General features: G+C 40.6%; 1 protein-coding gene across 1 annotated transcript in view; it reads right to left on the reverse strand.

Annotated features, from left to right (window-relative positions):
• The window catches only part of LLPH (LLP homolog, long-term synaptic facilitation factor), a 113,872-nt gene that overhangs the window by 34,441 nt on the left and 54,938 nt on the right, over positions 1 to 24,493 (reverse strand). Inside the window, exon 4 of the mRNA XM_027106938.1 lies at positions 6,290 to 6,324. Within this exon, the coding sequence (XP_026962739.1) occupies positions 6,290 to 6,324 (35 nt within the window). The remainder of the gene's footprint in view (positions 1 to 6,289; positions 6,325 to 24,493) is intronic.

Consider the following 24,493-nt stretch of genomic DNA (forward strand, 5'->3'; position numbering starts at 1 on the left):
GCATAGCACTTCCCTATGACCTGCACAGGGACAGAAGCAGCCACTGGGAGAAATTATTAGTTAGGTGGCCCTCCAGAGCCACTCAGAAGTTGGGGCCAGACGCTGTTTAGGGCATCAGTGCCACAAGCAAGCCCAGTGGCCCACCCACTTCTCTGCAAGCCTCCTGGCCCTCCCTGTTCACATCTTTGAGCTAAGTCCAAAAGTGGAAAATGAAACATGATGATGGATGGGAGGAAAGGAGAGTTCTTGGGGTGAGTATTCATATCAACACAATGGGATTCTACAAGCAACAATCTTGCTGCTCAAATCACTCCTGAAGAGAAAGTTGGGCACACCAAGAAGTATGTTGGAGCTTTCAGCCACAGAGATCATGGACACTATCAGGAAGTGTGTACCCAGCAGGAAGCGGTGCCGTGTAGATCAGTGTTTCTCAAACTTTACCGTACATACGAGTCACCTGGGATCATACTAAAATGCAGATTCTGACTCAGTGGGTCTTGAGTGAGACCCAAGATGCTACCTTTCTAACAGACATGAAGGTGATGATGCTTTGAGGAGCAAGTGAGGACACAAAATCCAATATCAGAACATATGAGCTGTGAAACCTTGGGCTTCAGCCTTCTTATCTGTGAAACAGAGATTATCGTGAGCATTAAACGACATGATATCATCTACTTGGCACATAATAAGGACTCAATGCGTTGACTACTATTAATATTTTATTTTTACTGCTCTGAGTGTTGGGACAACTTCCAAAAAATGACACTCATTGTCAATTTGGTATTTTAATGGTGAGACCAAGGTGTGCAGGATGAGGTGAAATGTGTATGTGTAGGGAGGTTGGGTGGGTGGGTAGAGGAGGTGGGCTAAAAAGAAAACCTGGGGTGGAATAAAATGAGAGATTCCCACCCATACCTCCATTCATGCTTAGATAGAAACCAGCCCAGTAACAAATGCACCTCTGTGCAATTACTTTAGGAGAGGTGTTTCCTGGAGAAGGTGAGGGACAAGCTTTGTGGTTTCTGTTTTTTAGTCCAAAAATAAAGGCACTGAAGTAAGACTGCAGCTACCAAAATGCCAGATTGCTTTAATCCTCGTATTTGTGCTTGTCACAGAACATTTCCACAATAAGGGCAGCATAGAATTATCAACTGAATGGAAGAAAGTAAACCAAATTATTTTGATGCATTCCCAGAGTACTGCACCAAACTTTTAGTCAAGTGCTTAACTCCTAAACTTTCCTCAGTTCTCTGAGATGCAGACAGTATGAGCTTATCTGTGAAAAAAATACATCGAAATGATCTCCACTTTAATAAGCATTTCTGAAGTGCTTCCTGTACCAGGCTGTGTGCTAATCACTTGGAATATAAAACAAATAAGACATGGCTCTTTCCCACGAACAGCTCTAATCTAGTTGGGAAGACATATATATATATCAACAAAACATTATAATACATTTTAGTAAGTGTAACAGAGATACCCACCGAGTACCCTGAGAGTACACATGAAGAATAGCTAACATACTAGTTGTATCCTGGTGGTCCAAAGGCTAAATATAGCCCATGAGTATAATATGGAGAGACAGGGCTTTTCAGTTTGGGTTGAGTTTGATTAGTTGACTACATTAAAATAAAGGAAGAGTTGTGCTCAATTTCCTCCCAACAAAAATGAGCCAAAGCTGAGTAACAGATGTTCCCTTTAGATGAGGCATACGTTCTTGAGTTTATCACTGTCCCCACTATTTCCTGTCATCATTCACAGGCTTCCCTCATTTACCTAATCAATCTGGCTCATCTAGGGTGTTGAGTTTGACCTAAGGAGAGTTGCTAAAGAAGTATAGGGTTTCTCCCCAGAAGGATGGATAGGTGTGGAAGAGATGAAAATGAGGAAAAAAACATGTTTTTTTATATCTACCCACATATTTATCATTTGGGTTGCTCTTTACCTCTTTCTATAGATCCAAATTCCCATCTGATATTATTTTCCTTCTGCTGAAATGACTTATTTTGGCATTTCTTGGGCTTCCCTGGTGGCTCAGTGGTTAAGAATCTGCCTGCCAACGCAGGGGACATGGGTTCGAGCCCTGGTCCAGAAAGATCCCACATGCTGTGGAGCAACTAAGTCCGTGTGCCACTACTACTGAGCCTGCGCTCTAGAGCCCGTGAGCCACAACTATTGAGCCCACGTGCCACAACTGCTGAAGCCTGCGTGCCTAGAGCCCATGCTCTGCAACTAGAGAAGCCACTGCAATGAGAAGCCAGCGCACCGCAATGAAGAGTAACCCCTGCTCTCTGCAACTAGAGAAAGCCCACGCACAACAACGAGGACCCAACGCAGCCAAAAATGAATAAATAAAATAAATAAATTTATTTAAAAAAAAATACATTTCTTACAGTGAAAGTCTCTTACCTTTTATTGCCCTGAAAAGGTTTTTATTTTGCCTTTATTTTTAAAAGACATCTTCCATGGGTATAGAATTCTAGGTTGGGAATTTTTTCTTTCAGCACTTAAAAGATAACAGTCTATTGCCTTTAGGCCTGCATGGCTTATGATGAGAAGTCTGCTGTGATTATTATTTTTGTTCCTCTATAGCAGGTATCTTTTTTACCTGCTAGTTGCTATTTAGATTTTCTTTTTGGCATTGGTTTCAGAAATTTAATTACGATGTGCCTGGGTGTGGCTTTCTTTATGTTCCTTCTGTTTTGAGTTTGTTGAGGTTCTTGGATCAGTGGGTTTATATTTTTCATAAAATTTGGATAATTTTTAGCCATTACTTCTTTTTTTTTTTTTTTGCCATGCGCGGGCCTCTCACTGCTGTGGCCTCTCCCATTGCAGAGCACAGGCTCCGGACGCGCAGGCTCAGCGGCCACGGCTCACGGGCCCAGCAACTCCGTGGCATGTGGGATCTTCCCGGACCGGGGCACGAACCCACGTCCCCTGCATCGGCAGGCGGACTCTCAACCACTGCGCCACCAGGGAAGCTCCTAGCCATTACTTCTTCAAATAGTCGTTCTGTTTCCCCAACACCACATTTCTAGGACTCCAATCACACATATATTGCATGGCTTGATATGGTCCCAGAGCTCACTGAGGCTCTGTTGTGTGTGTACTTGTTTTTGGTTCTGTTTTCGGTCTCTTTTTAAACTGTGCTTCTTTTTGGATAGTTTCTGTTACTATGTCTTCAGGTTTGGTGATCTTTTCTTCTGTATCATATAATATGCTGCTAATCCTAACCAGTCTTTTTAATTTCAAATATTTTCATCTCTACAGGTTACATTTGGGTCATTTTGATATCTTTCTCCTTTTATCATGTTATGTTTTCTTTTTTACATCCTTCAGCATAAGAATAAGCTTTGTACAGTATTCTCAAGGTCCTTATCTACTAATTCCTTTATCTTTGTGAATTTTATTTTGTTAGATGCTGGATTTTATTGTCTTCCTTTAAAGAATATTGGATTTTATAGCAGCTCAGTTTGATCCATGAGAGACTAGCTTTCAAGCTTTTTATGGTGGGCCCACAGCAGCTTTTATTCTAGGACTAATGTAACCCCACTTCTAAGGCTTGACACTTCTGAGAATTCCACCCAAGGCCCTGTAGATGTTGAAGTTTCTTCACATGAGCTAGGGAGACAGAAACTCTTCCCAATTCTGTGTGAGCTCCAGGTATGGTTCAGCTCAGTGCATTCTTTCCCTAGTCTTGGTAGTTTCTTCACATGCATGTGCAGATAATATTCAGCCAAACACTTTGAGTAAGCTTTGCAGCTCTCCAGAGTCGCCTTTGCATTTAGTGCCCTCCTTTCTGGCGGTATGACTTGCAAATTCTTGCCTCCTTGGTCTTCCCAGATTTTGATGTCTGCCTCCTCAACTCAGTGAGATCACTGGGCTCTGCTTTCGTTCCCCCACCCTGAGAAGTGGCTTGGAAACTTTCTCCAAGCCCTAAGCTCTGGCAATCATAGAGCTCACCTTATTTGCTTTCTCATTGACAAGAATAAAGTCTGGGTGTCCAATAGCTGACATTTTGTCTGATTCCTAAATGTTTACGGTGGTATGGCAATTGCTGTAGTAGCTAATCAACAGCAGAAGCAGGAGCTAGTGCAGTTGGTAGAAAATAAAGACAAGGAGAGCATTTCAGGCAAGAATGATCGCATAAGCCAAGGAAAACAGGTGAGAAACAACAAGCACACGTTTCAGGAAGTAACAATTTGGTGCTGATGCACCATAAAGCCAAATGCAGGAAGGGACTGTCGAAACGTGAAGCTGAAACTGGGGTCTAGGGCCAGAATGTGGGGCCTCAGAGATATGCGATTGAAAACTGTGGAACAGGAAGGAAAACCATGAACAAAGATTTAGGAGACCTGGGTTCAAGTTCTAGCGTATTATTAGCTGTGTAACCTGGAGCAATTTTTTGTGTTTTCGTTGTCTCATTTGTAAAATAAGAGGCCCTCTTAACCAGTTCTTAACCATTTTCACAGCAAAGTTTCTATAATTTAGCTTAGTGGAGGTGGAGGACACTTCAGGCTGAGCTCTTTAGAGAAAACAGGTTATTAACTAATTGTATTTATTGATAAACTACCACATGCCAAGATTCATGCTCAGAGTTTTAAACACATTATCTTTAACCCTTATGACAGCCCCATCTCACAGATGAGAAAAAAAAGAGGTTAATAGCCTGTCAAATGTTATATATCTAAAGATAGTGGAGACAGAATCTGAACCCAAGTCCGGGTGACTACATTTTTTTTTTTTTTTTTTTTTTTGCGGTACGTGGGCCTCTCACTGCTGTGGCCTCTCCCGCTGCAGAGCACAGGCTCCGGACGCGCAGGCTCAGCGGCCATGGCTCACGGGCCTAGCTGCTCCGCGGCATGTGGGATCTTCCCGGACCGGGGCACGGACCCGTGTCCCCTGCATCGGCAGGCGGACTCTCAACCACTGCTTCACCAGGGAAGCCCAAGTGACTACATTTTGCCTGGCCCAATGTCTTTAAAGCTCTTTGGGTGATTCTAATGTGCATCCAGGTCTAAAGCCACCTATTAGAAAGGTTAAAAGCAGGTCCGAGATATCCACCGTAATAACAAGTAACGCCTTCCATAATGTTTCTCCTCCCCTGTTAACTGTTACACCAGTCCGGACACATTATACTTATACTACACCGCAACCCTATAAGGGGCTGGGAGGTGGGCAGACGAGTAAAGCTTTAATTTTCTGGAAGAGGATGCATTCAAGAGGTGACCTTTGCATGGACCTTCACAGTACAGTGACAGTTGTAGTATCTAGTCTTCTTGGTGATTTTTGAAACAGCACAGATTGACTGAAAGTATATTATTTATTAACGTTGGAGTAAACCGACCCCATATTTTATGCGATTTAATTTTTGGAGCATATTGATGGCATCAAGGCAAGATTTCTACTGGACTCACAGCAAACAGTTGAAACCTTCCTTGGGTTTAGGTACCACGCTGAGCACTCCACTTGGATTATCTTGGTTAATTCTCACAATCTCATGAGGTAGGTACAGTGATTATTCCTGTTTCACAGGAAACTGAGGCCCATAGTTAAACAGTGGATCACTCAGAAATGAGGCCAAGTAGTCTGGCTCCAGAGCCACAGATCTTAGCCCTGCATCAGGTTACTCCTCTCCTCGCAAAGGTTACTGGTGGGAGGGAGATGTTCTTTATTTCTTTTTCAGCTGTAAATAGCGAGACTAGGACAATCGAAAGGGTTAAAAAATGTTGTCCTACTGTCCTTTTAAAAAAAAGACTAGAACAGAAAAGGAAACTCTTGATACCCTGAACCCAAACTCTTACATTCTTCTGGTCTCTTGTAGGTGAAACCTCATTTCTGGCACACGGGTCACTGCTCAAAAGCAATGCGTGCCTTTATCTTTTAGATCTGTGTGTGGTCTCAGTAACGTATGTGTGTTATGGGCCATGCCACAAATCTGGCTCTCCCTTCACTGGCAAGGATTTTACTACGCAGACCACGTTAACATAGAAAACCTGGAACAAAGAAGAACTTTGACTAGCAGCATTGTGTTCAAGGCTAAATGGGCGAATGATGTATCACCCATTGATAAGAAAAACAATTTTAAAACATTTTCTTTCAGTATGGGAATCACCAACATCTACCTCAGAGATGAGTGCTTAAAAGATCTAGGAAGGTAGGAAGCCAATGAGCACAAGTGTGTGTCCATATGTAGGTCTTTAATATGAAGCAAAATGTTTTCTAGAAAGCAATTTTACCTGAGACAAGTCTTGATCACTCAGCAGGGAACAGGCGTCTCTGAGCTTACCCACTTTTCACCACGTAAAGTGACTTTTCACACGTCTAGAAGAAAAAACAGGGGAAGGAGCTGCATTCCGAGTACCCACCAATCATAGCTTTCCCCCCTCCCCAGCAAGATTGGCAGTGAAGATACTAAGCATAAGAAAAATGCATAGATGACACTCTTGTTTAATTTAGGTATTAGTTTCAACTTCCCTCAAACAAACAAAACTCTTTGATCAAGCTTATTACAAAATAGGAAAATTCACGTAATCATTCCACACAGACACCAGCTCCATATGGAGGAGCTAACAAAACCATCAGAAAGGGAAGCCAGCGCCACCATAATGACAAATCAGATATTAGTCCAGGATATTAGCTGGTCAATCTTACATTTCTATCATTTTCTGTTTAAGAAGCCTCTGACCCAGTGTAAAGATGATTTCTTCCATCAAACCCTGAAAGTAGTGCCTGCCCTGTCCCAGGGCATATTCAGTGTCAGGAGTGTAGAAGGATTTCCCCAATGGGCAGGAGTGTGGACTCAGTGTTTCCAGATGTTGAATAGCACATGCTGTTCATTTGCTGATGAACAGACCCATCCAAGGACAGAGGGAAGCCCGCCCCCGAGAGAGAGCTGCTGAAATACTCTGACATGGTCTCCCCGTGGCCACTGGAGATAGCCTAGTTCCTTCTGAGGTGGAAATATAACACAGCCCCTGGGTACGTGCCAGAGAACATTTGCTTTATGCAGGGGGTGGGGGGGTGGCAGATGGGGAAATGGGGTTTTTTTTTTTTTTTTTTAACATCTTTATTGGAGTATAATTGCTTTACAATGGTATGTTAGTTTCAGCTTCACAACAAAATGAATCAGTTATATATATACATATATTCCCATATCTCTTCCCGCTTGCGTCTCCCTCCCTCCCACCCTCCCTATCCCACCCCTCCAGGCGGTCACAAAGCACCGAGCTGATCTCCCTGTGCTATGCGGCTGCTTCCCACTAGCTATCTACCTTACGTTTGGTAGTGTATATATGTCCATGCCTCTTTATCGCTTTGTCACCGTTTACACTTCCCCCTCCCCATAGCCTCAAGTCCATTCTCTAGTAAGTCTGTGTCTTTATTCCTGTTTCACCCCTAGGTTTTTCATGACATTTTTTTTTTTAAATTCCATATATATGTGTTAGCATACGGTATTTGTCTCTCTCTTTCTGACTTACTTCACTCTGTATGACAGACTCTAGGTCTATCCACCTCATTACAAATAGCTCAGCAGCTCATGCAGCTTAATAACAAAAAAACAAACAACCCAATCCAAAAATGGGCAGAAGACCTAAATAGACATTTCTCCAAAGAAGATATACAGAGTGCCAACAAACACATGAGAGAATGCTCAACATCACTAATCATGAGAGAAATGCAAATCAAAACTACAATGAGATATCATCTCACACCAGTCAGAATGGCTATCATCAAAAAATCTAGAAACAATAAATGCTGGAGAGGGTGTGGAGAAAAGGAAATGGGGTTTAAACACCTCCAGAGACTGTGCTGTAGCTTCTTCTAGTGCTCTCTGTGCTCACTGGCAAAGGCCAAGTTCCTGGACTTCACTGACGCATCAATCCCTTCAGTAACTCAAACCTTTAAGTCCTGGTTGCCCACCCAACAAGTGGGAGGTCTTCTCTGGGTCTCTAACCTATGGAGTCTGAGGCAAAGCAGTGGCCACTTGCAGGAGAACGCTGTGATGCTGCAGGCCCCAGAGAAGATGTCCCCACGCTGCTAGGCAGCGCCCTACCTGCCTGCACCATTTTAACAGGGGGGACTTCCATGGCGCTGCTTCCCACCCACTACTGGACATCAGAAAAGCCTGCCAGCAGGACCAAATCAATTCAGATTTCCCGGGTTAAAACTTGCAAACCCCCTGAATACAGCCATGTGAGTACTTTGTTTTGGTCCTAAGTTTTTAAAAACTTAACATCATTATTAAAATTAAAAGCCTAATAACTGCTTTATTCCTCTAAACTGCTAGCTTGAGTTTTACAATTTACTCTGTTACAGATTCAGGCTCTTCAAATCCTACTTGAAATCTAACTATGACCTGCAGAGAGCCTAGGACCTTGCTGCCACCAGAGCACGGCTGGCAGCTGCAAGCATAAGAGGACACAATACATTCTCCTTTCCCTGTGCAGACAACATGCAGGGCTGTGAGGAAAGCAGTATGTGTCCAAGCCGATGATGAGAGCTTTCCTGTGTGTTTCATCCAAACTGAAGCCAAGTCCAAAGGGTTGTGTGAAGGAAATCACGTTAGACAGTCCCCTTTCAACATCTAAATGCCTGTGCCTTTAAAACACTGAATAGAGACAAAATTGAGACAGCACAAAAGTAAATATGTTGTGCTACTCTTATTTTTGGCTGTCAGTGGGAGCAATTGGAAATAATAAAAATAAAATAAATACAGTTGGTGGTGGTGAGAGTGGCTGAGGGTGGAGTGTGGAAGGAATTGTCTTTCTGATGCTTCACTATTGCTAAACAGCTAGAAACTGCTCCAGAGCATTGCTTCTGCCTTTCCTGGCTACGTCCTCTCTTCTTCTATAGGCAATAGAGTGAGATGGTTAAGGGAAAAGCCACTTCAGGCTTCAGAGAGACCTGAGTTCTAGGCGCTGTTCTGCTATCACAGCTGTTCATAGTTGTGCTTAAAACCTTGGGCAGTAATAAAAATAAGGCTATTCCCTGGTGGTCCAGTGGTTAGGACTCCACCGTTTTCACTGCTGGGGCCCAGGTTTGATTCCTGGTTTCGGAACTAAGATCCTGCAAACTGCATGGCGTGGCCGAAAAAATAAAAGTAACGTTTACATAGTACCTACTATGTGCTGGGTACTCTTCTCAATGTTTTGTGTCTATTAATTTAGTTAATCATCATAATGGTAGTAAGTACTATTTTCACACTACTTTATAGATGAGACAGTAATTAAGTCACTTGCCCAATGTCAGGCAGCTCAGAAGTAGGGGACCACAAGCTCTTAACACCTGCACTGTCTCACCTATCTAAGCCCCTGTTTTCTCTTCTTAAAAAATGTAGACCATAAACTTCACAGATATATTGTGTTAGTCAAATGAGATACTGTATGCTCACCACAGGCCTGGAGTATAATAAGCAATCAAAAATGCCAGCTATTATTTTTTGCTTTTCTTTCCTCCTCCTTTTAGCCCAGATCCAAAGAGGTGGGACCAGCAGGAAGGAGTTGAAGAAATCATGCCAGTTTCTAGAAAAGAAACTCCCCATCCAGGGAGTCCTGTGTCCATATACTATTGTGCTACATCAACCAGTACTCACAGGCATAATAACGAGGTCACTGGGTACCACGAAGATGTGAGGCATTACACAAAACCCGTCATTCTACAAAACCTGCTTGCTTCCAAGCCTGCCCAGTCTCTGCCTAGCAGGTTTAAGATTACTAACAATATATCCATTGCAAACCCTTTTAGTCAAGAGGGTCTGCTGCTTTGTCTTTAAGGCTTTGTCTCTGCAAGAATACAAGACTCTTTTGTTTCAGCTGCAAGGGTGTTTGGGTAGCAGCCAGAGTCTGTAACATTTGGGGTCCTTAAGCCTTTATGTATCTGTTGTTTGGCCATCACAACTGACTGCATTGACTTGGTTGGAATTACAACTCAATTTACACCCTATATTTCCCCCTTATTCTGCATCATAAAGGTCTCAAGATTTAACAGCATTTCTTTGCCTTTCTGGCCTCCTCTAAAGACTTTATTTGATTTCTACATAATGGGGTTCTCGGCAGCCAGTAATAAGTCTTCAGCTGGACACTGTAACCAGGCTGTTTTCCTTGGCAAGAAGCTCTAGCAGCCTCCTCTTCTGTCCTGCAGGCGCAGAGAGACAGCTCCATTTCCAGAGCAAGGCAAAAGCTAGCTCAACAGGTGAAAGAAAGCCGACTTCTATCAAAGCGGGAAGGGCAGTTCCTCCAAGAGAAAACTCTACCCCGTAGGAACTTGATTCCTTAGGAAGCGATAAGGCCAAAATAACCGCTTGTAATCCAGGGCACCGAGTGCAGTTCCTGATGCTCACTTGTCACATGATTTAAGGCAAGCCTGTTTGTTTCTGTGGGACTCAGTTTTCACATCTGTAGAATAATATTCTCTGGCATCCTTACCACAGAGCTTAAAGCATTTCACCATATGTTACCTCTTTACTTCTCACACTCCCATAGTCAGGCACCAGATACTTTGAGTTAGGACCTAAAAGGAAACAGAGGAGCAAAGAAATGTGGGGACCTGCCCACATTGCAATGTAGCTGGGATAGGAATTCACATTGTTTGTCTTGATGCTAAGTGTTATTGTTTCTAGAAATGTCTTTGCCACAAAATGGAATTCTTAACATAGAAATAAATCACCTTGCTTACATATCACTTGAGTTGAGTATTTAAATGAACTTAGGAGATTTGAAAACCCAATCTAATAGAAAACAATACTGCTCAGCCATGAAAAAGAAATAGGTCCAACAGAGTTTCACATTATAGAAATATTTCAATACTCAGAGTCTACCACCTTGAAACACTGACCACTTAGTCTTCACACTTATCTTGTGAAATACATTATTAGTCATTATCAGTTCCATTTTACAGCTGGAGGAACTAAGGAAGAGTAATCAAATGGCTTCTCTGGGGCCTCAGAGGAAGTCAGTCCTACAAGGGAGAAATTCTTGTATTTGCTTTCTCTCTCTTCCTCAGGCAGATAGAGAAAACAGGTTGTCTGGAGAAGTCCTCACAGCTGAACTCATTCCTGCAACTAGAGGCACATTCACATCACACCAGCTTTTGGGTTACAGTAGCAGCTATAGGATTTCACAAATACAGAATAAAAACAAGCCTAAGTTCCATACTGGGAAAATACCCTTTAAGTTTTTTTCTTTAATTGGAGTCACTGGGCTGCCAGGAATTTGGGGGGGACTCTCAATCATTCACTGACTAAGACACGTATTCTCTTATTCATGGATTAACTATATATTTGTTAATTCAATTAAAAGCTGATAACTTCTTATACGTTTCTTAACCAAAAATAGTGCCAGGCTTCCCACTGGGTTTCAAAAGGTGGGGTATTTGTGTGTGGTGGTGAAGAGTGTGTGTGTGTGTGTAATGTCAACTAGGCATTTACTGAGCATTAACTACACATCAAGCAGAGTGCCTACTTGTTGGAAAAGAGAAATAAAAATACTCTCTAAGGAATTTAAAATTTAGGCAAGGAAACAAAACACAATAAACTAGGCTCTGGTAAAACCTGGAGTTTAAAGATATGTTATTTTTAATTTTGCTGAACCTCATATTTCTTTAACTTTTTGAATCCTGAGAAAACTTTTTTTTTCAAGAAGCACCTAATAATGCCACTCTAAGTCATTCCTTTACATTTGAAAATTAATTTTTTAATCTCCCAATCAATGTTCAGGTTTAGAATTTCCTACAGGGTTATTCACTGTACTTGAGCTCTCTTATAAAGCCATTATATAACTAAAATGCAAATAAAAATGGCTTCATTTACATTTATATTCCATTATTTTAGATTACATTGGGGCCTTCTATCTGCCAGGTGCTATGCTGTGGGTTGAACGTAAAGGAATCCAACACGAGCCAGACTTGAGAGTACAGTGGGAGAGAGGTGAGTAAACCACTGATCATAGCACAGTGAGGTATCTGGTTGACAATGTACAATATACGACCAGTGCCTGTAGATCAGCCACACTACCACGTGGGGTGCATGTGGGTGTGCCCGGGGGAGGGGAGGCTTTATGGAGGAAGTGATGTTTGAGCGGCTCTGAAAGAACAGAAGGTCCCCAATGGAGGATGAGGACTTTTCCAGGCAAAAGGCGAAGCAAGCTCAAAGCCGAAATGGCATGATTTGGGAGTCTCCCGGGGGTCTACCGATCAAGAGAAAACTTCCTGAAAAAGGTTGAGAAGTGGGGCAGTGTTTGTAGGGGGCTTTGCACGGAGAGCTGAGTCAGACACCAGACCGCTTCAGCTCTGACATCTGCTGCCATCTCCCCCCGGCCCCCAGCCTGCAGTCTCCTAGACACTCCTAACTGCTCTCCCGTCTCCCCTTCTTTTTCTGTCAAATAATGGTAGTGTCTGCTCCTAAATTCTCAAGCATGTGATAGAAGACCTGAGCAACACCAGTGGGAAGACCAGATAAACAGCAATAAGTCGCATCCTCGTTTTTGTCAGTCTCACAAAAAGAGCTTCTTCAAACAACCATTTGTAGTCTAAATTCCAGAGCCTGGTTGCTTAATATGTGTATTAGCTGTGCTTTCAATAACTCTTTCTCTGTTGTTTACCATTTGGCTATTTTCACTGTTTGTTGACTTTTATGCCCACAATTGGTTGTGTGATTCCACTCTTTCAGCTACTGTTATTTCTTCCCCCCCCCCCCCCCCGCCCCGTTAGTGAATTTAGAAGATCCTATCAGCGTAGCTTCAAAATGTATTATTCAAAAACCAATAGAACTACAGGGAGAAATTGACAAACACCCAATTATAGTAGGAGATATTAACACATTTCTTTTGGACTAATAAAATAATCAATGGGTTAATACAACTAAAAAGGTTATGACAAGTAACAAGCCTAACCTAAAACTCTACCCTTCATACAGAGAAGGTTCAGTATTTTGACCCCAAAGGATGCCTCGACAAATTCTGAAACAATAATATTATACAAATAATTTTCATGGACCACAATGCAATAAAATAAGAAATCAATCCATCCAAAAAAAGTAGCCAAACCTTCCATTACCCCTCCTCATAGTAGTAAAGATTTATTTTATAAACACTAACATAGCACTTATTATATGCCGTCAGCTACTGTTACATCTTAGACCGATAAAAGTTCAAGTTGAGGAGTGCAATAAAATTGGAGAATAATCTGTGGACTTTCTGTTTTTGGTTTATTTCACAGAAAATCAAGATACTTGTGTTATTTTATGAAAAAATTATGAAACTGTCAAAATGTTCTTTTTGGTGAAAAACGTTTTTCGCTAGTCTCCAAAATTGTTGTACGACTATAATTCTGCTGAATTTCTTGAGCACTAGGAAAAGTCCGTATAGCAAGTGTAGGGGTTTGACGTTATTAGCAAGGGAGTGCACTGTATAAAGATAATTATGTTGTGACTAAAGACCTGTCTTAGGCTAAAGTCCTTGAACAGAGAACAGTTATAAGTATCTTTGTTTGAAGTTTTGTGGTGAAATAATCATTGGAAACTTATGTAGCTATGCCTTGATTGATAGCTGTCTTACAAAAATATTTTTAAAAGGCTAAGCATTTGCTAGATAATGCAAAGTACATTTTAAAAATTCCATATTGGTTAAGGTTATATATATTCACTCAGCAAATGTTTACTGAGTTATTTCATTTGTATAGATACTATCAGCTACAAATCCTTGACATGTCACTTTTTTTAAGAGTAATGATTATAATTACTCAAGGAGAACTTACAGTGACTACCGTGGGCAAAGACAAAATCATAAAATTATATTACTACGTACTGAGCAATTACAAGTGCCAGGCACTATACTAAGTGTTCAATGGAAATATTACCAAATTTAATCCTCTTGGTAACCCCTTGGGGTAAGTTTATTATCCCCTTTTTTATAGGTGAGAAATCTGAGTCTGAGGGATCAAGAAGATTTGTCAAAGTTTATTAGAGCTAACAACACACAGAGCCAAGTTTTGAACACAGGAATGTCTAATTCCAAAGACTTGTCTCTTAACCACTATCTCCCCATTGTCTTAGGTAATAAACATGCTAATTGGAGAGCTACTTATAGCAGATACTCATCCCTGGTTGGTAACGTGGTTATATATCACCTTACAGTTTACAAAATGTTTTTACATATGTTAGAATTTGTCATCTCTAACAACAATCCTTGAGGTAGGTGTTATTAATTCCTCTTTTTTAGAGCTGAGTACATTGAGGCTCAAAGAAATTAAGGGACTTTCCTAAAGTCATCCAACCAGCAAAAGGCAGAATGAAGACTGGAAAGCAGGCCTTCTTCTGGTTTCAAATCCTCTGCTATAATTGCTCTGCCATAATAGGCAGAAAGAGAAGTGATGGAAAGTTTGCTCTACACAAACATATATGCACATACACTCAACAAATAAGGAGATATTACTATATCTCTTTATGCTGCTAAAATGATCATTTGAATTAAAACACGTCAATTTTAATTTTTTTACAAAAACTTAGTAGCAATTGTAACTGTTAACAAGACTTTAATAATAAAGTCCAAAAGGATCAAATATTTATCAGTTCTCATGAAACGTTGAGACTTTACTGATTATAAGATGTACTTTTCTTAGTCTACTTAATAACCTTTCGAAGACTGGAGATTTCTTTAAATTATAGATAATGATTTTAAATCTTTTTCATTGTAGGCAAAAAACAACATCAACAAAAAAGGAGTAACTCATTATCTACCTGTTTTAATCTGAAAAAGGGGAAATTTTTCTAAAATGAATTGTTAATGAAAACTCTGAACAGATAATGAACCAGGAGACCTTTGGATCTTGTTAGCTCTTGAAGTTGAAATTTTTACATTTAAAATGGAGAGGAAAGAGTAAAAATTTAGCCCTCTGAAGGATGCTTAGAGGATAATATCATTCAAAAAGTCGGTGCCAACAACAATTTATACACAGCATGAAGAGCAACAAATTCCACTTCTGTGGTTTGTATCTGGAAAGGAAAACAAGTCAAAAGGAAAAATTCCAAAGAAGGTTCAAATTTATTCTCCAACCTCAGAGCCTAGTTCAGGTTTGCCTGTGTGGTTTTATTGCTTAGTTCACACACAGAAATTAGCACTGGAGATCCTAAAAGCCAGCTTAAAAAAAAAAAGAAAGAAGGAAAGAAAGAGAGAAAGAAAGGAAGAAAGAAAGAAAATCTTTTGCTCCTGGTGTTGATGAAAGAAAACACGCTTTCTCAAAAATGTGATTATTTGGTTCCTCACAAGTTCAAGATGTGTAAAAAGAGAGAGGGGAGTTTCTTTAAAAGAACTTCCTTCTACCACATTTTAAAATGTTGCTCTTTCGTCAATGATGGGCGATCAGGGGCTTCCAAAAGCAAAGAAACATAATGGTATCTTTCAAATTAGTCAATAGGGAACCTAGTGTCAAATTATGTATATAACTAGAATACCTTGGGGCTGCTTTCTGTAGCTATCCCTTTATAGGGAAAAAAATAATACAATAATTTACATTTTAAATCATTGGAATTTAACAGTGACCTTTACTACAGTAAACTCTCATTGAAAAAAAAGTCTTACTACAACATTCCCTCAAGAATAACTTTTTATAATTATAGCCAGATAAAATATGATTTGCCTGTAAGATGAAAGCTACTACTATGCTCTACCATCTGCATTATATATTACTGTGAGCTTATATTGATGTTATATTGAAATAAGTATTAGAATAAGACCAACTGTCTAACCAAAGAAAACATTCACAAATCTAACAGTTTAAAAAAGGATATGAAAAATGTAAGTTACAAAATGTGTATTTTGCTAAAGTCATATAATACACTGATCAGGGAAGAGTGTGCAAATTGCCTAGAAGTCCGGGAGTTCACCATGTGCATCAGTATTTGAACTTTATCAAATACCTTTCAACACTTCAGAGGCCACTGCCAATCAAACTCGTTTTTAAAAATACTGATTGGCTCTTTTTCTCTCCGTCAACCTAGTAAAGTTATTTTTTTGTTTGTTTGTTTGTTTTGTAATTTTTCACTTGGTGACATCCACAGTGTAGCCTGGGTTTGAGATAAGAAAATTTTAGAATTCATTTGTTTACTCCTTAAAAGAGTTATTTCCCATTATTTTACCTTAGCCTCTTTTTACATTTTGTAGATGAAAATATTCTTCTTTATTTAACATTGTCAAAAGATAGAACTTCTGTTATACATGAGAATTTCAAAACTCCCTCCTAAATTAAAAAGTATGATTTACATCCCTAAGAATGTACTTTCTAAATGTTTTTTAAAAATTAAAAAGCTCAAAAAAATCCCAACATGCACCAATATGCCCACTTTAAATATTTTGAATAAATCTAATTTTTACATGATTAAAATACCAAACTAAGTCCCTTTGGCTGAACCTCATATGACCACCTACTCTGGGTAGATGTAATGAAGTTGAGGTATTGGGGTACGACATCTGGCGAGGACTTGTGAATTACAATTTTCTTTTACAACTGAAAACCATATCCTGGTCAGGTCTCAGTGGGGTTTAATGCTGTCAGAGCATACAAGGTTTGTTTTGATCTGTTATGGAGTAACACACATAGCTTTCAGTTCACACTAATAACATCCCCGTGTCTGGTATACACCAATCCAGAGGCTACTAATTAAAGGTTGGAATTAACCAAACACAGTTTCAGTACAAAACATGTGAAACTTATTAAAACTTAAAAGTAACTGCTGATTCTCAATACAGACAGAACTAAAGAATGTGGGAGTCTTGTGAGGTTACTTCAGCAAAAATTTTAAAGCACATTCAAGATGCTTTGGGTCTGCCTAGTCAGTACACAATGTGTTAACATAATAGAAAAATATGCTAAACATTTAAGATTATTGAAACCAAGACATGAAAAGGATTCAACAAGGAAACAGACCATTTCCCTCACCGGGGTGAACTCCTACTCTGAGTCTTTGGTCTAACAAACAATTCTATATGCAGTTGTTGGAAATAATTACCTTACCATTTTCTCACTAGAGAACTGTTTGTTGATTTGGAAATGAAAGGGGGAGTGGGAATGAGAGGAAGATGGCAGAGAGGAGACAAGTTTCAGCAGCTAAGTTACAAGACTACAGCTTTATTTTTTTATTTTTTTTGTGGTACGCGGGCCTCTCTGTTGTGGCCTCTCCCGTTGCGGAGCACAGGCTCTGGACGCACAGGCTCAGCGGCCATGGCTCACGGGCCTAGCCGCTCCGCGGCATGTGGGATCCTCCCAGACCGGGGCACGAACCCACGTCCCCTGCATCGGCAGGCAGACTCTCAACCACTGCGCCACCAGGGAAGCCCCAGCTTTATTTTTTTAACTCAGTATAAGACTACAGCTTTATTTTTCTTAAACTATATGTAATAGACATAAAGAAAAGTGCATATTTCATGAGTGTACAGTTTGCTGAATTTTCACAAACTGGATTTATCCATGTAGCAAGTACTCGGATCAAGAAACAGAACATTCTCAGCAGCCTTACAGATTTTTTTAAACTTAGCAATGTATCTTCACCCACAATGGGCACTTAGATCTTTCTCTATATCATGATTTGAAAGAATAGTGAATCCCTGGAGCTGGAAAGCAATAGGGAATGACAACAGCCAGAGCTGAATTCTCTCTGCTTGTGGTTTTAACAGGGCTTCTGGGTCCCACCATGGTAGGTGTGACACCAACTGCTCAAGCTGGATCCAAGGTAAGTATGGAAGAGGGGGGGAAGACACTTCAATTAAAGCTCTTTCCCTGTGAGGTGCCCTCAAAACTGAGATTTAGAAAAGTTGTGAAAGCACTGTGATTTGGGGGCTGAGGTCCCAGATTCTGAAAGCAGAGATACCATCTCCTCAATTTACTAGAAGGAAGACCCAGTCCAAGCTATTTAATCTCTCTGAGCCTCAGGGGCCCCATCAATAAAATAAAGATGTGCCTATGTCACTGAATTATTGAGAGGATCAAATGAGATCCCTTACAGTTGCATGTGGAAAGTGCTGAATGCAAAGAAGTAATCAAAGGATGGCATTTATTATTATCGTTATTACAATGCCTGAAAAACTGATTAATCCATTGGAGAAGAAACCTCCTGATTTTCTCCTCTGTTGAATATCAGTTCATTCTCAGCATGTGGATTTTGTTATCTCTTAGCCTGTTGGAACCAAATTCAAGACTAAAGAGTGAGTGACCCCTACTGGTAGAAGAACCAGTGTATTCCATTCCATCGCTTCCCATCTGGACTTGCCTAAATCTTTAAACAAATACCTCCTAATATTTACCCTACACCGGGGTTTCAAACTCTGGTATGCATAAACGTCACCTGGATTTCTGGGGCGCCATACCTAAATATTCTCTTTCAGTAGATCTGGGGTGAGGCCCAGGAATCTGCATGTTAATCAGTGCCCAGGTGATTCTGACATAGGTGGTCTTTGGGCCAACCTTTCAGAAACACAGACCCTCTGAGTCTCAGGATCTCAGAGATTATAAAGAGCATCTGTTGAAGCAGAGGGAACATTCACTGATTCTATTTTCTATGCTGAGTAGACAGTATCCACAGTTGACACCTTCTAAACATTAAAGGAATTTTCCAAGGAATAAAAAAAAAATCTCCAAGTGTGTGTGTTTCCGGCCTTCATTTCAGATAGATCATTTGCATATCATTAAATTCTAAGCGAAATGGGATGCTAATGAAATTTGTTGAGTCAAATCAATGCAACTTTAAAATTCATGGAAGCAAAAATAAGATTCCTGCTATTGTATAAACGTAACATTTTTCTCATTATGGTTTTTTATTCCTTGAACATATTTCTTGGCATCTGACATTCTCTGTTTTATGGCACTTTCAATTCCTCTTCTTTTTTCTAAAAATAAGCCTACCGGTGCCACAGCCAAGACATTTTTGTAAAAAATTTCATTTGTACATATACACTTAGAGACGTGTGTGTGTGTGTGTGTACATATACATATATATGTGTGTGTATATATATATATATTCATTGAGATAAGCATAATGCTTTATTAAATGAATAATTCTTCCTGGCCTTCACGTTTTCCTCCTTTTCCACTGTCATCGTCTTCATCATCACCTCATCCAGTGCATATTAAGTCATATCCACATTCACTTAAAAGATATATCCCTTAACTAAGTTCAATTATCGTTCTTTCATGAAAACAATTCGATATTCTTAAGTGACATTGCAGTCCAGATTATAAATTTGGTTTTCTTTAGTTGCACTCAATAAGCATTTATATAGGCCCTACCATGTGCCCAATTCTATTAGGCGGGGCTGGTTATTTTCACAAGGCGATAGGGGAATGAAAATCACCTTGTGGTGGAGGATGAGTTGGAATAAGGTGAAGGTACCACTTCTCTCCACCAAAGAAGCCCTGGAGTCCTGGTCCGGGAAGATCCCACATGCCGCGGAGCGGCTGGGCCCGTGAGCCATGGCCGCTGAGCCTGCGTGTCCGGAGCCTGTGCTCCGCAGCGGGAGAGGCCACAACAGTGAAAGGCCCGCATACCCCCCCCAAAAAAATAAATAAATAAAAGGGAAAGAAGCCCTGGAGCAAATCTGAGCTACAGACAGACAGGTCATTCGACCTCCAATACATTTGAATTCACTTTTATGGATCAGATCATATTTGTTTCCCTTCCCAGGCACCCCACACACAAATTTCTGCCCAGAGAGCACAGTGGTTGGAAACTCTCCCCTTACACCGTTCTAGTCTACACAACCCTGGCCCAGGTTGTCTAACATTGTTAAATTTGCCTGCCTTACTGAGCCAATCCATTTCTAAGAAAGCACCTGCTGATGTGAGAAAAAAAGATTTGGGGCTAGAGGAATATATACCAACATCAGTGCTTGTCTTCAGGAGAAGTAGGGATCATTAAGAGTGATTTTTTTTTTTAATGTTCTCCAAATTTTCCATAATTAAGGTGTTACTTTCACAATTGGAAAAAGTAATTTAGAAAATGAATAAGGAAAGTGTATCTTAAGCTGAGCTGCCCAGCCATTAGAAAATAGGGTGTAGAGCCATTGTTATTGGTTCTACTATCAGATATTGTCATTCGTATTTTAAATTCAAGTGCATATTCAGTTCAAAATATAGTCGCTTTGAAAAAGGACCCTCAACAGAACACACAATTGGTTTTTTCTTGGATGTCAAGATTTCAGGCATGAGTGAGATCGAAGATGGTTCTGTTTTCTTCTTTATTCCCCTCAAGTTTTCTAAAATAAGCATGAACAACTTTTGTAATTAGAAACATACCAATAAATGTTATTTGGAAAGAAGATTTTAGACTTGCTGAAGCCCATAGATATTTGGGCTTGCCCAAATTTATTTCTACACTGCAGGAATTTGCTTAACTGCTTCCAGTGTGGTGGACAATTTCTTAAAATAACATTCAATGAATTCATTTGCTTTAATGATTTTATAATTAGATATCTTGTAAATATTCTTAATTTTTCAGTCTATCTGGTGTGCGTATGAATTAAATCCAGGAAACTGCACAATTAACAAAATTCAGTCTCCTTTTGATATGGCCTTTTAAATAAGCAAGCATCAGATTTACAATGTGAGACTTGTGAAAATGTCTCATTACCTGGGATTATCATAATCCTGGAAATGACAGATTTTAAGATTTGTAGATTCATTTTAAGACCACAGAGAAGGCTGAAAGAAGGAGCCTATATTTATTGTGACCAGGTGTTCCTGGCCCACTATCTTTAATAGCCGAGGCCACATTGCTCTATCCCCAGAGCTCTGTTCAGGAAGGCATAAAAGATATGAACGTTTAAGAGGGCCTGGTAAACTCTTCACCCTAACTTTTCAAAGTGTACCTCGTTCTTGGGGTAGAACCTAGCAGCTTCCAACTAAAGGTGAGAAGTGCTGAGATTTCTGAAAACAGATGTTGCAGTCAGTAAACTCAGTCTATGTCTAAACCATCATCCTACTGGACCAAACAGGAGTATAAGAAATGGAATTCATTCAAACAAACAAATGTGAGAAGACAAACAGACATGAAAAGACATGAAAAGACAATTAGAATTGGCTAATTCTAGCCTCAGCCTGAGTGGACTCATCATATAAATCATTTTTATTCTTACGTTTCCTCTTAGAAGCAATATTTAATATTGAAAACAAAACGTAAGACATCTAATACTTTAAAATAATACCAATCAGAGAAAGGAGAAAGATGCACACATCTGTCTGGTTTCGTTTACAAGGTCCATATTTGAAAGCCAAAAAAGAGATTTTATGTTTTAAATATAACTAAGGATGATTTTCTTCAATGGAACCACCACTGAAAAGAAAGGTTTCTTATTATTTTATCCCGGGAACAACTTGTTTTTCATAAAGATTGAATTGATCTCCAAAGGTTATTACTTTAAGCAGCAAAGCAATCAATGTCCGCTAGTGAAGGGCAAGTGGGCAGACTGCTCTCCAACACCGAGACCCAAAGGCCACTGGTTGCCTTGCAAGGATCTCCATTAACTACAGTCCTTTGAGCTATGCAGGTCCTCTCTGTGGTTCACTTTGCACAGACTAGGACCTGAATGGCAGTGGAACATAGCAGTTAAGGGCTCTGGAGCCAGACTGCTTGGGTTCAGATCCCAGCTCCCCTGTCCACTCTCTCGTAACCTTGGGTGGCTTACTTATTTTAGTTCTTTCTGCCTCTGATTCCTTGTCTGTAGATAAGGATAATAATACTACTACTCTATCACAAAGCTGTTGTAAGGTGTCAATAAAGTTATTCCATTAAAGTTCTTAGAGCAATGCCTAGAACATAATAAATTAGAAGTATTAACTGTATTCACAAATACAGTCAGTGTGAAAATATAAATAAAAGAGAAGTCAAGAAGGAAGAAAGAAGAATTGCCAAACAGTATTGTGAACACTGTTTTTGAAAAATTAGAAATTATATGCAGATGCTTTCATGGTTCTGAGTTATGCAGTTGGGGAGTTTTCTCTTACATCTGGGTGAAAGTCTCTAGGAAATATGAGGGGAGACTTCTATACTATCACCCAAACTTTGCCACAAACAAAAACGAACCTCCCACAAGGCTGAGATTACGTTTTTAATGAAACAGCAGTCACCTGTGAGACATTTTCACCTATAAAAGTAATGGCCAAAACTTGTTCTCAATTTCACTTAGAACCCACTATGTTAAGAAGTGAATCTCTTGGGGAGCAAACATCAATTGCATGCCTGTAGAAAAAGTATTTTTTAATCGCACGCAGTCAGTGGAAAATGGTACAGAAGAATGAGGAGGTTATCTAATGAACGGGAAGCACAATGACGAATCCAATTCAACAGATTTCTCAAAGGCCTTTCCAACAGCTCTTACAGCAGCCAAATGAAGGGGAAGGTAACAGTGGATTATTACCTTTCACTCAACGCTTCTCCCTCTGCCAAGAATTTTTTAAATGTCACAGGAATATAATTCACATGCTTCACAGATTGTGAACAATTTTCGCTAAACCTTCCACCACGTATGTGTCCAGCAGCACCCAAGCTCCACATAATCTGAGCGCAACAGCAAATGGCCAACATCTGCCCTGCCACTCAAATGCCCTGGGGTATAGAGAGGAGGACTTCAGGTGGCTCTTGCCCACAGAAGAAGAAAAACCAATTCTTCTGGGGATGAGGCACGCTGAACATAACGGCAGCTCCTGCCAAAATATTGGAAAAGCTGGGAGCCATCACGCAGAGTGAGTGCAATGAGAAACTCCCACTGGTGCTCATTTTATGAACTTGGCAGGTTGTAGATAAGGAAAGGCACTCTTGAGCATCACAGTGCCAATCACTCACAAGCCATGAACTCAAGAGGGCGAGGACCACCTCTTTTTTTTTTTTTTTTTTTTTTGCGGTACGCGGGCCTCTCACTGCTGTGGCCTCTCCCGTTGCAGAGCACAGGCTCCGGACGCGCAGGCTCAGCGGCCATGGCTCACGGGCTCAGCCACTCCGCGGCATGTGGGACCTTCCTGGACCGGGGCGCGAACCCGTGTCCCCTGCATCGGCAGGCGGACTCTCAACCACTGCGCCACCAGGGAAGCCCGACCACCTCTTTTTAATCTTTGGATGGCCAGAGTTTGACATGGCTCCTGACACATCGAAAGAAAGGTAATTGCTAACATGGCTGAAGGCTTACTGTATGCCAAGCACTGTGCTAAAAGCTTCACTCCAAGTATTACTCCATTTAATCCTTAGAACCCTATTTTACATTTAAGGAAACTGAGGCACACAGAGGTTAATTGTTTTACCCAGTGTCACCCATTAGCAATTGTGACTTATGTTATGAATACTCAACATGTATTTAAATGAATAAGTGAAGTGAATGCATTTCAAGGTAGGCATCTAGTTTCCTAACATGCAAATTCACTAAGTATGCATGTATTATTCGAACTGAAGGGAAAGGACACCGAAAAAAAGGATGAGGAACTCTGAAAATTCCTAGGATTGCTTAACAGGATTGGGAAGACGCATTATCGCAAAAATACAGTGATCATTACACACTCTCCTCCTGGTTATCTTTTATTTTTAATTGAATGTCCCATGATTATACTTAAGTTGGCTTTTAACTGTTCTGCATAACCATGATCATTACTGCTGTTTCGTTTGGAGCTAACAGTTTATCGGTCTCCAATACACGGTAGCAATCACCTCCCGCTCCAGCAGCACCCATCTAGTGGTCATCCAAGCACTCACTGGTCCTTCACTCATCCTACAAATTTTCACAAAGCATCTGCGTCAGGCTCTGGGGATATGGTGGTGAACCAGACACAGTCCTGCGCTCAGGATCTTGCAGTCCAGCAGGGAATCCTAGCGATAAACAAGTAATTGCCCAAACAGTTAACAAATTACAATCAAGATGCATGCTCTCAAGGAGAGAGACGTCACATGTGAGGGATGTCAAGGTGGTACTTGCCCAGCCTAGATGAATCAAGGAAGACTTCACTGAGAGGATATTTAAGCTGAGACTTGAACAGAAAATACGGAAGATGAATGGAAATTTCCCCGGGGAAGGGAATTGGGGAGATAATAGGTGAAAAAGTTCCAAGCAGAGGGAACAGCACGTGACAGCATGCCTAAACGCCACGAGGCAGGAAAGAGCTGGATGCAGTGTGGGTATTTGTTTTCATTATTAAATAATTAACACGTCACGGCTTGGCAATAGAGGAGTATCTTTCTAGAAACCACCATGTAAGCTGAGCACTAGAAAACGGGATACTGCAAGACAGACCAAGGAAAGTAGTCAAACAATCACACCATTGGCCATGCTGCTGGCAAGTCTTTGGAACTATTCGGTCTGGGAGCAACCTCTGCACTGTTGGTGAGTCTACCAGGAAGATCCTGTTGCCTCTCTCAGGCCCTGCCTGCCTCATCTCCCACCACAGAGAATGAGAAGAGAGGGAGAGAGAGAGAGGGTCCTACGGAATAGCCTCTTCCAAAACATTCATCTGATGCTTATTCAGGTCT

This window comes from Aethalodelphis obliquidens, unplaced genomic scaffold, assembly GCF_003676395.1.
Source record: "Aethalodelphis obliquidens isolate GAN/ISIS:26980383/991018 unplaced genomic scaffold, ASM367639v1 scaffold8, whole genome shotgun sequence".
Lineage (NCBI taxonomy): Eukaryota > Metazoa > Chordata > Mammalia > Artiodactyla > Delphinidae > Aethalodelphis > Aethalodelphis obliquidens.